This window comes from Enoplosus armatus, chromosome 1 (assembly GCF_043641665.1).
Source record: "Enoplosus armatus isolate fEnoArm2 chromosome 1, fEnoArm2.hap1, whole genome shotgun sequence".
Taxonomy (NCBI): Eukaryota; Metazoa; Chordata; class Actinopteri; order Centrarchiformes; family Enoplosidae; genus Enoplosus; species Enoplosus armatus.
Window position 1 is genome coordinate 12,229,062 of NC_092180.1, and position 17,382 is coordinate 12,246,443.

General features: G+C 39.8%; 1 protein-coding gene across 3 annotated transcripts in view; it reads left to right on the forward strand.

Annotated features, from left to right (window-relative positions):
* The first annotated feature begins 948 nt into the window (after positions 1-948).
* The window catches only part of lgr4 (leucine-rich repeat containing G protein-coupled receptor 4), a 28,743-nt gene continuing 12,309 nt past the window's right edge, over positions 949-17,382 (forward strand). For 2 of the 3 annotated variants that reach the window (XM_070901799.1, XM_070901800.1), the window contains exons 1-4: positions 949-1,133; positions 11,330-11,401; positions 15,810-15,881; positions 16,829-16,900. In XM_070901799.1, coding sequence (XP_070757900.1) covers positions 952-1,133; positions 11,330-11,401; positions 15,810-15,881; positions 16,829-16,900 — 398 coding nt within the window. In that variant the 5' untranslated portion in view covers positions 949-951. The remainder of the gene's footprint in view (positions 1,134-11,329; positions 11,402-15,809; positions 15,882-16,828; positions 16,901-17,382) is intronic. The other variant, XM_070901801.1, reaches the window with a different exon arrangement.

A 17,382-nucleotide genomic window follows, 5' to 3' on the forward strand; every position in this document is an offset into this window, starting at 1 on the left:
CTGAGTATTTCTACACTGTTGCTACTTTTGCTTCAGTAAAAGTTCTGAGTACTTCTTCCACCAATGCTAATGCATGCAACAACCAGCACCAACAGCAAAAACACGGTAAACGTTTTTTTGTTTTGTTTTTTTACAGGGAGTGAATCGAGCATTACCCATACTGCACCTCCATACTTGTGTGCACAGTTTTACCTGACTTTCTGCTTGTGACTCCTCGCTGCTGAGTATGCAGTGGCTGGCAGACGCTGACGTTGTGGTGCAGGTTTCAGTGTTGCACAGGCCGGGCCCAGTGCTGCAGGTTGTCCGGTAGGGTGCCTGCCGAGCTACAAGCATGCTGTTGATGTCAGGAGCAGAGGAGGGGAACGTGAGGAATGGCTGAAAACTGACGGTGATCTCCTGTTAGGCAACAAACCACAACGGCTAATGGTTGCCCGGTGTGTTTAAACTGCAGATTTCACCGTCTCCGGATCAGCATTCTTAGCAACGCAGTAACAGGCACAGCTCGTTTGTATTTTTTTTTTTGTGTGTGGTTATTTAATGGGACAACGAAAACGCAAAAAAACGCAAGGTAGGCTACCGCTCCTGTCGCCAGCCCTGCTACTTTATTTTCATGGACTAATACGACACGCAGGGGGTTGAGAAATGTTTCACGGCAAGGTAAATCGCTCGTCTTCGAGGACAACGTTTGTTTTTTAGGACTAGCTTAAACGTTAACGTGGATATTTGTCTTTGCTCGGGCTCGTGAATGTGTGAAGTGCTCGGACGTTATTTTTTTTTTTTGTTTTGAAAAGCGACGGTTAACGTTAGGCTTCATCTCTTCATGCCTCAACCGACCAACCACATGAGAAGTCGACGTCCGGAATAGATTTAACCACAAAACAAAGCCCCCCCTCCTCCCCGTCCCCTTTTTGTTGTTTTTAATCGCTTCCACCTGAACCGACGAAGAGAAAAATGCGTGTGGATTTGTTTTGGATATGTTTGTGGTGTTTCCTTCGTCCTGGGGCCACCGGTCAAGGGCAGTCGACGGCCGTTTGTTCGCCCTCATGCAGCTGCGATGAAGATGGGGGTGCAGACTGCTCCGGGAGAGGACTCACCACCGTCCCGACCGGGCTCAGTGCTTTCACCTACTACCTGTAAGTATTAAAAACACATCCACGGTGAAATAACAACCTCCAAACATGTCTGTGCACTTGTAAATGCCTCACCGTAAAGGCCTAAGTGTGTTGTGTTTACATCTCAAGTGAATAGTGGATATTCAACATCACGGGAGCAAACTTTACACAAATGGCTCGCCACAGAAAAATGTCCTAATGAAGATGTAAGGAAGAGTCTCCTGGTCAGTAAAGCTTCCTAGTCTTGAGTTATTATTGTGTCACAACTTTCAACGTCTTCACAGAGTTCAGTTGAACTCCACACACAGTTAAAGCTTGACAACTTGTCACCAACTTTCCATTGCAGCCTTGAAAGAAATGTTAAATCAGCTCACAGTTTCTACTCATGTTGTAACAAACATGTGTGATGTAGGGCTGCAACTAATGATTATGTACATTATCAGCTAGTTTTTGGAGTAATCGATCATTTTAGAGTTGAAACAATAGATCAAGATCAATCCAAAGAACACTTAACGTAACTCTTTTGGTAATCGATTAATCATTTCAAGTCATTTTTCTAGCAAAATTGCTCAACATTTTCTGTTCCCAGCGTCTCAAGGGTGCAGATTTGATTCTTTTCTTTGTCATATATGATAGTAAACTGAATATTTTTGGTTTTGGTAATTGAAAATAATCTGCTGATTAATTGGTAACGAGAATAATTGTTCGTTGCAGCATTTAGTCTATAAAATGCCCATCAGAAGTTTCCAGGGCCAAGGTGATGTCTACAGATTGATTGTTTTCTCCAATTAACTGTCCAAAATCAAAAAGATATTACATTTTAATTTAAAACCTCACATTTGAGAGTGTGGAACCAGTGAATGTTGAGCATTTTTGCTTGATTAGAGACTGGATGATTAATCAATCATCAGCATTGTTGCAGATTCATTTTGTGTTAATCGACAAATCATTTCAGATCTAGACATGTTGAGTTTTTTTCCACTTTATGATCGACATAATTTGGTGTAGCCCTATTTGTGATCTCAGCACGCCATACGTTCCCTCAAGACATTATTTGCCTGTTGTCCAGCAGCAGGTTGCATCTTCAAAGGTATTTTTGGGATATCAAAGATGTCTACTTTTTGCCAGGAATGACAAAATGTTTGTCTCGGGCCAAACCAATGTTTAAATCCAATATTTTCACAGTTTGAACCTCTCCGCTTTGCCTTTCTTCTTTACTGGATTGTACGTTAAGTCATCTGTGCAAACTGCCTCAGTGTCCGGTGCAATCTGTCTGGAAATATTGGATTCCAACATTTGTTTGGCCCTTGACAAACATTTTATTTTTACCAGCAAACAGAAGACGTTTTTTCATAAAAATACCTTTTGAAAACACAACCTGCTGCTGGATAACAGGTGAAAACATCACATTTTGCCATGTGACTGAATCACAAAGTAATGTACGGAGTGCTGAGGTCATGAATAGGGCCAGATTTGGGTGAGTAATGCTGCATGGGTTGTAACCAGCAGTGTCTTGTTCCAAGTACTGTATGTTTAGTACAAAATAATTAGGATGTCAAGCTTGCGCTGTTATCACATTCTAACCACAAGTCTGACTGAGCACTTAACTACTGCTTCAAGTAAGAGCACTCATTTTTTATAAAAAGTGGAGCAAATGGGCACCAGGTAGGTTAGATCTTTATGGGGTGGTGCAGATACAGTTGATGATTGCCCCATGAGGAAACTCCTCAGTTTGTTTCACAACCTCTGGGTTAATCATAAACTAAAGTAACCACCTCTGCAACAGCATTGAAAACAGCAATTTATTGTGGCTTTTTGTAATTACTGTACTCCCTACTTGTGACTTTAAGTTTACATGGGCACTTGTCTATTCAAGATGTTATTGGTTGTTATTGTTATTTGGTTGTAAAATAACTTGTGCTTCACTGTCACCTTGCTTAAAAGTGTAAAGGTTTTTTCTTGTTTGTGGAAACGTTTTGTTTTGCTGTTTTGCTATCTTTTAAGAATGGTGGCCCAAGTGTCGCTACACCAGGACCAATATTGTGCCATTTGAAATCACCATTGTTAAAAAAGTGTTGGGTAAAGTAAACGGAGAACGTGGATTCATATACCAGGCAATCAAGATGTGTCACGCTAGGCCTACTCCTTACAGCTGGGACTCAGCATATTTCTTCCTCTGGGATAAAATTCTTCACTTTATTATGGACAGTCTGACATCTCAATCACAACACGAAACAATGTTTTCACAAAATGATATCACAGCTCTGCTGGCCTACTTAATGCCAAAACGAAAAACAATGTGTTGTTTTCAAGATTGTGCTATCTTCATGTCTCGCAGGCTGCTCTGCACATGGTTATCTAAATGCTCTGCGACAGGTTTGAAACACTAAACTGTCTAATATATTCACTTAAAAGTATGTGAAAGGTTGTTTGTCCCTCTCTCTGTCCTACTGCCATTTGTTCTCTTGGTCTCTTGAACTTAAGTTGTCCTCTCCCACTCCCTCCGTCTTTTGTATGTGGAGCACTGGGGTTAGGGATCATGATGGATTAGTGAGACATATTGCAGCTGCAAGGGCTCCTTCTCTCAGGGCTAATGCACCCACAATGGTCTGCTGATGTGTAAGGAAAAATTAGGGCTGCCCCGACCAAAGATTTTCCTAGTAGACTAGTAGTTGTTAGATTAAGCCGATAGTGGACTACTTGTTGCATGTTTATGAAATTCATTTAATTATTTAAATATGTATTTTTGGGGCATTAGAAAATGGTTGGAGTTCTAGGGCTGAGAGACTGTTATAAGTAACACTGTTAACACTGTGCTACGTTACAGAGAAATACAAAACCATAATAATGAGCCTTTAAAATATACATTTTACAAAGGCATGCACGAAGCGAGCCGCCTGTTCACGACAATGCTAACGGCAAAAGCGGTAATGATTCTGAATGTGTCTGAACAACCAGCAAGGAGACTGAAGACTTTATTTACTTCAACACAGTATAACATCGTCCCTCCCATACCTCTGTCAACTTTACCCTGGCTAGCACCAAACATAGGCTAGCATGATAAATTAAACCTTTACTGATACTTAGCCTAAGGATAGGTCTAACAGATGATATACATTTACAATCTTCAACAAATAAACATTACCTTTAAAAACAGAAAACACTTCTGTTTTGTATTTTTTACTTACCAACTGAAAAATCTGTTTTTCTACTGTAACTCTGGCAAAACTGACCTGATCGGGCCGATTTTACGTATTTGAAGTTTGTTCTTTTAGTACATCAATGATCTGAACACCGAATGCGTCAAAGTGGCACGACAAGGCTGTCCCATGTTGCCTAACTCTGACTTCTGTGTTACAAGAACAAATGTCTGTGTTGCAACCATTCCAGCACTAACGACAACAAATGGAATTTGAGGGTTTTATTTTTCTGCAACTAACCAACCAATGAAAACTTTGTCGACTGAGACACATCTTATCGACTAACCGTTTGGTCGACTATTGGGGGGCAGCCCTAGGAAAAATATCCTATGTGAGTGTTTTGTCATTACAATATTTGAACTGAACTTGTGCAAATTTTGGGGCTGGATTCTCGCGTGACCTCATAAATTCAGCTGCCTTGCAAGATGACGTGATTTGGGCAGCAGGAGTGCTTACCACGTTGTCATGTGACGTGAGAGCTACAGTTGGTGGCAGTAATGCGCCTCTAAGATGGTTTGCCAACCAGCGGCAGAAGAAGAGAATGATGAGAAAACATGGAGGAGGAGAGTGAAATTATAAATACAGAGAAGTATGGTATGGTTATTTTAAACCATTTCTTTATTGAATTTACAGAACAATTACTGTTGCTTATCATGATAAGAGATAAGATAAGATAATCCTTTATTAATCCCTCAGCGGGGAAATTTGCATTGTACCAGCAGCATACAGGATTGTGCAATAGAGACATAAGTAGAGAATCAAGATATAATAAATAAAAACAATGAAGACTGTTATAAAAAAGTTATAAAAAACTTTACAATTTCCAAAATTTGCAAATTCACAGAAAGGTACATATTAGATAGATATATACTAGATAGATACTAGATAGTTACTTGATAGGTAGATATTTACCGTGATATAAAATGACATATACCATGATAAAAGATTTTGACCCTATCGCCCAGCCCTAGTTATCATGTGTTTACTATCAGTATGATGGCATGGCAGAGACACTGAGAAAATCTAGTCTAGTCGGAGCCAACAACAGGTAGAAAGGTGTGTAATTTTAAACATACAAACACACATTCATATACACACATAGTAGCAGAAACAGACAGTTTCAAGGTAGTGTTTTTTAAGTGTAACAATGCCCAAAGGTCAGGAAAAGGTTTAGTATTTTAGGATATTTATTGTATTTTGCCTATCTACTGTTGTTTTGTACCTTTGCTGTAGAGAAAAACTTGTGGTACTGGAAGACCACACATTGAACAATAAATCATATGACAACAGAGTGGACTCTTACCTACAGCCCATAGGGGCTTGAGTTTTGGCATCTGTAATGGAAACAACCGTCTCACAGAAAAGCAGATGAGAGAAAAGAGGAGGCCCCTCAGCCAGTAACAAAGCAAACACTCCTTTTGAAGGTATGTAGTTTATCTGCCACTGAGCCTCCGCACAGGTTTCGTTTTTGGTATAGTGTCTGCTTGAAATCTTGTGCATTTTAAGGGAGCAAGAGGGGGTTACTGCAGCTTACATCTCAGTTGTGTTAGGTCCTTTCATAGCGTGAACAAGGTTGAGACTTGAGGGAAAAGAGGAGGGGTGGCGTCAGGGGTCTTGCACTCTGCTGGTGGAGCTTGCGGGCTTCACCATTGGTGCCCTCAATCCATTTTTGACTGAATGATACTTTTGTTCTTGGTCAGCAGAGGTGAAAGGAGCCAGTCAGTGGTTCCCCACTCCCAAACACGATGACTTGTGGATGGGAGAATATTAACGCTCTCTCCCCCAATCCCCAACCCTGTGTTTAGTAGTACTAGTAAGTATGTAGAATTAGTAATCTTTGGGCGTGGTAGTTTACTTTTTTAGTTTACTTATTGCTTAGAAGGTAAGACTGTGATGTCTTCTGGGACTCCTAAGACAGATAAGTGGGAAAAGGTTCAAGGTAACTTTAAAGGGATACAAGTAAGATTTTAAAAAAATGATGGCCAGATGCTCGGAAGTTGGTTTGAAGCATGGAAAATATTCTTTATATGCAATGTTTGTCATACTGAGAGCACATCAAGGACTTGTGAACACAACTCTATAATAGTTGACATTTATTCAGGTGGACAACGAAGAACTTAAAAGCGTAGTAGCCCTAGACCAGACTGGACTAGACTGGAGCAGAAGGAAGAGCTGCCAAATTTGCATCCTGCCATTCATCCATGAAATAACTGTGCTGAACCTCTCGTATGTTTCTGTTATTAATGTGGTGTAATGAAGACAGGTTAGCTTTTAAATGTCCTCTGTAGCAAATTTTATACATATTTACTGTGCATCACACACACTGTATTTGACAATGATCCTGTATTTTCAGTGTTACACTGGATGGTCTTGGAGTGTGCTGCAGCATTAGTTTAATTACATATTACACACATTATCCTGAACATCCTTGATTATAGGTTTTGAGGAAATTATGATACTTTGCGCCATTGGCCTAATGGAGTGATACATTATTTGTGAGGGGTGACACACTCTTGTCTTGTGTGTAGTAGAAATAAGGCTAGCTGTGAATTAGTGCCTGATTACAAAAAAGATGAAAAGACTGTTTGGCTTTTCAAGACACACTGTTTCTCAAAAGTGATAGTAAACTTCAAAAGGGAGTTTGGTAAGTTTTTGATCTTTTGCAATGCGGTTTACTTTCCAAAATGTTGTAAATTGTTGAATTGAAGGGAGACGGGGGGGGGGGGGGGCATTTCAACCTCTGGAAATCAGCTTTCACTTGTTCAAGAAAGATAACTTTAAAAGATAAATGTAAAGGAAGTGAACTTGTAATTTGTTTTTCAAGATATGTAAATCCTACTATGAATATGTAAACTCATTACTAGTACTATTAGAAATGTTGTGGAAATTTAGATTCTGTGTTTGGCTCTTTAATGTAGTTGCAGATGAAAGAACTGCCTTTATAAGGTCTCAGTGAGGAATCATACTGTGCTTCGATGCCGTTTTTGATTTATTTCAGAAAATGGGAGTAATTGGAGACTGAATTTCATCCATCCTCAAAGGTAACGACTACATAATTGAAAATTGTAATCTTCAGCTGTATTTCCTTATTATTACTATTCAATATTGAAATATTTGGCCACTTGAACAGAATATTTAGGACTGTCCTATAACACTGGCTGGCTGTGCAGTGAAAGCAGCTTTCACTGTAGGCTGGATCCATTCACCTGCAGTATTGCTGTGCACTCTGAGGCATCCGACAGAGCTCACTGCTCAGCACACAGTGATGTACTTATTTTTCTACGTGGAAAAAAATCATCAAGTTGAAAAGACATTTCAGGTTGCAGGTACGCGAGAAGTAAAAGCTTCTGTTCCATCAGACAGACAACTCAGAAACACACCTGAAATTAGTCTGATGTAGACGGTGTATCTGTACAACAAAGGATATCACAATCATAATAAACCAAAAACGTTTGTTAATTTTAAATGCTTTGGGAATTGAACATTTCTTTGCCTGAATCTAGACCTGCTGTTTTTTTTTTTTTAATATATTGCACCAACTCAACTTTTCCTCTCATTGTTTTACAGCACTGAATGACATGGTACAAATCTTAAAGGAAAAAATATTTATTGCGTAAGTTTTCATGAACATTTGGTATATAATATTATATGCTGTGGGATGAATAAATACAGTGGCTGTGTCTGGTTTCCACTCTGCATTACACTTTGCATTATGGCTGAAGTGTTGGATTTTAATTGTATCAGACCACAAGATCTTTGTCCAAAGTCTTTTTTCTGGGAGTCTGTTTGCTTTGTCCGCTCTGACACACAGGCTTGATTTGTGAGGTGCTGCACTGATTGTTGTTCTTCCGGTGAAACCTCCCGTAGGAGCCAATAAACTCTCTAGTTATGTCACTGCAGTTCCTGGCATCTTGAATACGACCTCTATCAAGTCCTTTCCTGGTTGTTCTGTTTGGTCAGGCAACTAGCTCTAGTAAAAGTCTGGAAAACTTGTGATTTCTGAAGATTATGAAGCCTTTTTTTTTTTTTATTATATTAGGTGTAATTATTTAGTAACAACTAATCTTTGTAAGAACTATTTGCAACCAGTGCAACTGGCTGCAGATCTCTGCTTCGTGTTTAAGTTCTCCAGACAGTTGATATATGCACTGTCTTTTGTGGAAGTTAATGATCTCACTTGGTAAATGATCTCACTTATATAGCGCTTTTCAACCTTTGCAGTTCCCAAAGCGCTTTACAGCTAAGTCTCTTTCACCCATTCACTCACACATTCACACACCGATGGTGGCTGAGCTGCCATGCAAGGTGTTGGTCTCCATCGGGAGCACCTTTAGTGTTCAGTGTCTTGCTCAAGGACACTTAGACATGACAGGGGGAGCTGCAACAGTGCTAACCACTGCGCCACCATGCAACCCCATGGGCATGTTTTATGTCAAAATGTGTAATTCGGCAGGTTCCGACAGGTTGTAGGAAGTTTCAGAGATGTAACTGATGTACAGAGATGAACATACATGTGTTGCAGCAGGACAGAAACAGTCCTGCAAAACACTGTATGCAGAAAAGCAGAAATATGCTTAGTTGGTCTGAACAACAGATTTATAAGGCCCAGTGTATGTACTGTTCATCTCATTCATTTTGAGCACATTCACTATAAATTGATAGTCTGATTGTAAAGTATAATTTCAGTATATGGTCACTGCACAAAAATCAATCAAGTGTCATCGGCCCCATGAAACACGATTGATACATTGTTCCCTAACATTTGTCTCCATTAGTAAACAAGTAAAATGATGTATCTTAAGCCATTGCAAACCATGACTTTTTGACTTTTCTTCATCTTATGGGATAGTAAACTGAATATCTTTAGTTTTTTCTTAGGTAATACCATTGCAAACTAAAAGAATTTCAAATAGAAATTGCATATTATTAAGCAAATTAGGATTATATTATTTTTTCAGGAATAAAGAGTAGTTAGCTACTACAACCATTATCAATACATTAACTACAGAGAGGGGAGCAGGGAGCTGTTTAAAATTTCATACTTTTTTTAGATTGATAAGAGTAAATAAAAATGGTCTCATTGTGCGTTTAAAAGCAACATTTCAATTCATCACACTACATTTTAATGTTTGTGTGTGTGCAAGTGCTTAAGGTTGTTTATTGTTTTATTCAGATTGTATTTTTAAAGGGGTATATTTTGACTTTTAGAATATGTTATACTTGACCTTAGCAGCCATATTTTCCTTTCCTCAAAGCATGTCTGCTGCTTTTCTCAGATTCTCTCCTTCTTTTCTGCTAAAATGAAGCCAAAGGGCACATGGGATAGAAATTTACTGATACCTGTTTGTAGAAGCGTTTAGGCTTGTCACCATTTATCACAGCTGCATTTTTAGTGTCCCCTTCAATCTATCTTAGCAGGGACAGGCCAGGACCTTGATGAGTAAAGCAGCCAGACACAGGAAGTGTGATAGAGTCATGCAGGCCTCCTGTACTCCCCAGCCCTGCATGTGGTTCAGAGCAGTCAACAGTCTGCGGAAGATTTAGTCAAACGGTTTAAAATGTGGTTAGGGATGTATCCATCTGACCACCAGTGGTGGCAGATCTGCAGCAGTGATTGCAGAACACCACCAGAGATGTCAGGGTAGGAAAAAATGATACGGAGTGGGTGGATGTTGATGGAAGTGTTGTTGTAGCTGCACATCTATACGGTAATTAGATAACCAGGTAAGTGGAGATGGGACGTAGGTCGCAGGGATGATGAGGGTTCTGTCAGGGCCCGCCTTTTAAGGCTTCTCTGCGTTTGTGTGTGTGTGTGTGTGCGTGCGCAGCTGGGACTGCAGAGGAAGGGCAATATGATCCTTGTAGGATTCAGGGGCCCACACACAAGGTCCTAGAGAGATCTGGCAGTGAAATTCAATATGGCCAGTTGGAGAGTGAAAAGGGAGGAAGGGGGTCAGGGGGTTGCTTCATTTGTGAATCCCGGATGTTTTTGCAGCCTTCATATATGCTGTCTCTTTACATATGTTGTTGAGGGTGAGAGGCTTTTCTTTGAAGCAGGTTAGAGGATTTCTGATCACTGTATAGGTTTCCTTAGTAGACCTAAGACAGCCTTCCATCCCCTCTTTTACTGTGACGGTCCCTTACTTTTTACAGACAGTTTAAAACACCGCACTGCTTTCCTAAAGTTAACACATTTTAGAGTAAGAGTAAGCACTTATCATTATGAATTATCATTATGGAAATGTAAACACATATACTCATATTAGCTTTGGTGGGAAAGCAAATCAAGTCCTGTGTGCATATTTTTCATGCTGCTACATGCCTATCTTTACTTGAAGTTGGTTTGAAAAATGAAGATCCCTGGGGCCAAAGAGAAGGGCTTTTTCAAGGCTTTTTTTGTTGAGGTTACACTCATGCAGGTACAGTCAAAAGACTTAAAACTGCCATAAGGGATGGGTGACACAACTACCCTATTGTTTGTATGCGTAGTTTACAATTACAGTCAAAACCCTCATCATTTTCATATTTTAATTGCATGTTTGCTGTAGATTAGTTGGCCTCATACACAGATGATTTCATTTTGAGACGTTTCAATCAGAGAAAATCTTAAGTAAAGCTTACTTACCTCCAAATCAGTGTTAAATAGGCCTTCACAATAACAAAGGGCAAGGCAATAAAAAGCATTTGAATAAATATTTAAATCAAAGACAAGCAAAATGGTTAAAGAATAACAACAAAATCAGGGTAAGAAAGCATCAATAGAATAATGTTTGAGAATAAATGGGTCTTGAAAGTGTTCAAAAGTGATCGTTGTTGGAAACCGCTTGTTTACATGTTTAAAATGTTTTATTTATTTATTAAAACATATAAAACAGATATCATTATATCAGTATTTAACATCTGTGACCCAGGCTGCCTATCAAGATCTGTAATACAAGGTTAACAAACTCTTATTTATATCAATGAACTCAATCAATGAGATTACTGATTTTCTAACAGATTTTTTGTTTTCCACAGTGACCTGAGCATGAACAACATCACTGAGCTTCCAGCATACGTATTCAAGAACTTCCCCTATCTGGAAGAACTGTGAGTACATGCCCCCCCTTTTTTTCCTTCTTGTTAATGATGTATTTACTCTGTACAATGTTGACATGAGGGCCGGGCTTTATGATGTGCACCTGGGTATTTGAGTTTGTACTGCAAAACACACAGTATAGGTGCACGATATGCCCTTCTTCTCAGCTGAAGAAGATAAGCGCTGCATGACGTGAGGTTACGAATCACTCACCGATTCATGAGTTGAACAAGGGCAGTTATAAAAGGTGCAGTAAAGCTCAATTAAAAAGGTGAGGTGAGACAACTTGTATTGAAGCTACAGTCGTGACATCCTGTGTGAATTTTTTGCTTTTAAGGGATTATCAGGGTGGCAACAGCACATCTATGCTCCGGGGCTTTGTTGAGTGGCGTACATCTGATCTTAGTGGGTGTTTGTTATTTCTTCACTCTTTAAATACTCCGCTGTCTGGCTCAGTGCTGCAGGGAGTCCGAGATAAAATCTGTCTACCTGATATCAGGTAACATGCAGCCCTGAGAAAACAAAATGACCAGTGAGTGAACACACTCCAGCGGTTCCAGCTCCACTTGGCCTTTTTGGGTGGCATGTTTTTTTCAGCTCTCGTGCATCTTTCAGTCGGCCTCTTCTTTTCCATACACCACTCCAATCTGCTTTGTCGAAAGGCAATTTACTTTTCATCGCTTTGTGTGGAGGAATGCAAGGCAGGAAGGAAGAGGGCAAAACAATGGTTTCCATGGCAACAAGGCTAAAAAACCCACCCAGTCTCGCTGCTTCTTCTTTCTTGTCTTAGATCATCAGAATGGATGGACTGTCGTTGGGGTGTCTGTTTTTGAAGACAGGCATTTTGATTGACATATACCCTTAGTTCATACGTGTATTTGTTTAACCTTTTTTTTCTGGGAACAAATCTGCAGGCTTGTCTCAGTGAACTTTGGTGGATGACTTTTTCGCTCTAGGGCTGCAGCAGTGTCAGTGAACCAGAGCATGGGCCCTGAGGGCAAAGACGGGGAGAGAAAGAGTTGACAGAGAAAGAGATCAGGGAGAGAAAAGAGAGCGGGCCATCCTCATACAAGACAGGAGCGGAGACGAGGGAGGAATATTACCTCCTTCCTAGTCACGCAATCTCCTCTGCTCTCTTTCTTTCTTGCCAAAGGCACCACAAAGCTCAGCAGACGTGATGACAGGTATTCTCTGTCTTCCTTGCAGTTTGTTTATATTCTTGAAAATAACCTGTGACCGATGGGTGCTCTATATATCTACAGGGAAGTGTGGTAATGACATCTGGGTCAGTCTTCTGTCAATATGTTGCACAGAATGATTTAAAACACAACAGTTATTTTAATCATGTTTTTTTATATTGTTTCTTAAGTTTTAGTTTATTGCAACTGTGTATTTTCCTGTCTATTTTTCATGTTTTGTAGAAGCACATGGTATTGCATCTTTTTGTATGAAATGCGTTATAAATAAAGATTGGTTCTTTCTTGCTATGTGTAATAGGTATGAATCTGGCTGAATGAAAAGCTATAACATCCTTATCAGTATAATGTATCTATAACCTAATAACAATGTAACAATAACTATATTTAAATACAGCAGTGCATGACGTCCTTTTTTTTTAGTGTTGGCTCACATCTTCTATGTTTGTCCTGTTTAATTATAGTATTATCAGTTGAAGAGGAACTCTACACTAGTGGGTTTTTTTGGCATTGTACACATAATCACAGATTCTTGTTTGCATATGATATTAATACAGGTGATCTTTCAAGTGGTATACATATTGTGTGTAAAAACTGCTGTTTGGCATGCCATGGCATGGCAGATGACTCCAAACACTACAGTACTCAAGTACCTTGATTACCGTTGACATGGAGAAGCCAGTCAGAGCAGTTGGGAGTAAAACACAGCACTAAAGCCGGTGATTTGATCCAATATTAACCCAGAATCCAAAAGAAAGTTGAATTAAAATGCCGTAAAATATGTTTTCTCAACAGCATCATTTTTAGCGCATTAATTTTAGTCATTGGATGTTTCCTGCTCAAATGCACATTGGGAGTTGTACTGGCTTGTACCTTTTTTAACTTTTTTTTTATCCAAGAACTAGATATTTCATTTCTAACAGTTATTAATCTTTTGTACTGATGAAGTGCTTGCAAAGCCACACAAAATTATCTGTGGGTAAAATGAGTGAGACTTTTACTTTTGGAACCGGAGGCGCCTGAAATAGTTTCTCTCACTTCCCAACTCTATTATATCCACATGATTATTGGACGTTTTGATGTGAACATTTTCATTGCCAACATGAACATAGGAAATGAAGTCACAGGCTTATCATCACAGCTACCTATACCAACAGTGGTACAACAAAAAGGTGTGGAAAGGTACATGTGGGAGCATGTTGTGGGGGATGGGTGCTTGTTTGTGTTTTCCACAGTAGTTTCCCAAATATTAAATTAAATTGTAATTGTAAACTGCAAAATACAGTTTTTTTCCTCAGTAAACTTACTGACCTTTACTGCTGTCAGAGTGCACTGCAAGGCTCTTTGTGAATTTGCTATTGACAAAGGTAGACCTGTGGGAGTGGTGTTGCACAAGGAGAGGATTTAGCCTTTCCTCAACAAGATTTAGCACATTCTTCTGTCCTCGTTGAAGCCTGGGGGGACATGTACTGAATTTTCTGATAGGTGCAAGAGGAGGAGAAGCTCTTAATGTTGTGAAACCTGAAGGATATCTGAATGACTTGTCAAACCATGTTTGCATGTGGTTGTTAGTGGCTTGTGACAGTGACTGCAGGTTCTGGGTTGTTTGAGTTCTCAAGGAGTTAATTCATGTTGAATTAGCCACACTGGTCACTATCTGTTGGAAATCAACAAGAATGTCTCAACAGCTACGACAAGATTTGTGTCAGTTTGAATTTGTGAATTTGAATTTCCATATGTGCAAGTTGTACAGTAGTCCCGACTAGAACTGCAGATTAGTGGGGGGGGGGGAGACTATGCATTGATCAGGTTAAATTCTGATCTTGGATGTTGCAGTCATCTGCAGTCTGGAGAAACTTTGTTGACATTGTCTGCTTTTTTGTTTTTAGATATAAAAATAAGTTTCCTTGAATAAAACTTGTGTTAGGGTTGTATGATGTCATTTTTTCCATTAGCTGAGTGAGCGCTAATGGAGTTACAGCAGCTTATGTCATTGTAAAACTTATGGATAAATCATTCTCATATACACAAATGTATGCTTTGTGTTGCGCCACAAGACTTAAAATGTAACTGATGGGCTATTTACACCCAATAAAATGTGCCTTAATGTAGTTGTTGTTGAAACATTTTTGTATCAGCGCGCCATTCTTATTAGACTACTACCGATTTGTGTTTGAGATGCAAGTCATTGATTATTTGTTGTAACAAGGTCATGTTTATTGGGATTTACACAAGCCTTGTATTTCCATTGTTCTACAGTAGATTTGTGAAACATTATGCGTAACGTTTTGATGCAAACTATGAAAGGGGGGCCGAATACTTTTTGTAAGGGCCAGATTTGCCTACCACTGGCATACAGTGTACATGTGGAACAGGTAATTCACTGACTATTTCAGCTCTATCAAGTCTCATCAGGGACTCACAGCTAGTCAAACCTGTCAACTCCTAGCTGTGCTACAAAAATGCCATACAGTGGACTAGCTCTCTAATTCAGTGACATTTATGGCACACAAACAAAACACCAGTTTTGAGTCTACATGAAGGGTATGTGGTCTTCTAACACAGTCAGCCTTGGTTCTCAGGCTCACACCCAGCAGCTCTTGTTGCAGGGAATTCAGCCTGGACTGACTCACGTTGCAGAGTGATAAATCTGTTGCTAATCTCTCAGGCCAGATAGTACACTTGGGCTGTGTGTCCCAGTCAGCCTGTCCCATGCTTATTTACACCCCTTTTTCCTATACACTTCCTGTTCCCAACAGGAAAGGGAGGTGCCCCCTCAACCTCAAGTAATTCATGTGGGGACTGAAGCAGCTGCCCGGTGATAAATGTTCCAAGGCTATATTGTTTGTATCAGCCTCAGAGGGGTGAATTAGCTTTCTCTAAAGGGAGCACTGAGTAGTGATGGTTGGGAGGCTCAGAAAGGGATCTAAGGAGGGGATATCCAGGAACAGTTCTAATCTCTTGTGGGTGACAGACGAAGTGACAACAGGCCATGGCACAGACACATGTCTTTGACACCCCAGGCCCCATGTTCAGCCTCAGAGCTGGAACTTAATCTACTGAGGCGCTGGGTGTGAAGCACCATGCATTGCTTTATTCAGAAATAAAATCTGCTCTGTGGTTTTGTTACTGTGTGTTCTTTTTATGCAGAAATGTACCTCTGTAGCTTTTAAACATTTGAGAAATGTCCAGAATATAAGTTTAACTCTTTCTCTCACCACAGACGACTTGCGGGGAATGACCTGTCATTCATCCACCCTGAAGCCCTGTCTGGACTGCATCAGCTCAAAGTCCTGTAAGCATACACCCTTGCTGCCGCCACCACCACCACCGTCAACACACACACTTGTGGCTGTGACAGTGTGAAGTTTTCCACACACTGGGGGAGAGAGTAAACATTGCAGTTTGTGGTAACATTGTGGTGCTGTCAGTTATTGCCACCCTAAACATAGTCATGTAATTTACATCCACTTGGAATAGACGAAATGCACTCTTCTGTGGCTGTGAAAAACCCCAACAGAGCAGACAAGCCCTGTGTAAAAATTAGTTCTGCGTAATTTACATCGGGCAGCACACCCTAGTGTGCTTGCACAGACTCGAACAGATACACACAAAGCGCTGCCCTGTTGATTCTGCACTGGGCCAAAAGTTCAAAGTCCTGTTGATCTACAGGTGAGGTCTTGGTTACAGGACTAAAAACACAAACACATGGAGGCATTGCTTTATCATATCAAGTCATTTATTCACTTTGTTACTTGTAACTACACAAGTAAAAACAACTTGAACAAACCTCATTCACATCAGATGTGGGTCAGTTTTTACTATTACTGTAACTGTATAAGTATACATAATTTTATATGCTCCTAATGAACCAAATACTCATGAAATTAAGTCTAAATAAAGTGATCATTGGATACCTTCATAACTCTATTGTTGTTAAAGTTTCATCATCTGCTTGGCAACTGTTTGTGGGAGACTTCTCCAATAATCTGGAGTTGACTTGAGTTGTCTGTATTGTCTGAGACAGGAAGAATCTGTAAAACTCCATGAAGCCAGTGTCTCTTCCAAAGAGAATAAATGTAACCAGTGTGAAAGCACATTAGAGGAGACCTTTATAGCTTTAATAGCTCACTAACATAGTTAGCATTGAATGTATCTGTGGATACATATTATGTTAGATTCATGGGGCAAGACAAAGTGTTGGGTTGAATTGAAATCATCATTTTGCCATATTACCTTCAGGATGCTCCAGAATAATCAGCTGAAGACTGTGCCCAGTGCAGCCCTGAAGAACCTTCATTCTCTCCAGTCTCTGTAAGTCATCTGCCACACACACATACACACACAGGGTATTGTCTGCTCAAAGAGCCTTCGAATTTTAAGTGGACCTTTCCGTCCTGCGTATTGTATGAGGGAAACACTCTTTGCTATTGCAGCAGAGATTGTAATGCTTATTTGTCAATGCCCTTGTACTGGTCAGATATTTTGCTGGATTAATATAGTTCCAATTGGTTTTAAACTTCCAAATACGGCCTAATGGGACAAAAACTGCAGCTTCGGCTTTGGACTGAAAGATGTCTCTTTTGAATTGCTGATAGAACATGTAAATAATCAAAAGGTGCTGCTGCAAAAAGCAGTCATTCATGTTTATATGTAAGAAATCACTCTACTATGACATGACTCAAGCCATGTCAACCAGCCTTGTTAGTGAGTCTTTTGAATAGCCTCTGTTGTCTTAATGAGAAAATTATTTTGTCCTGAATTCCTGGACAGGAAGATATGCTGCAGCCATCAGT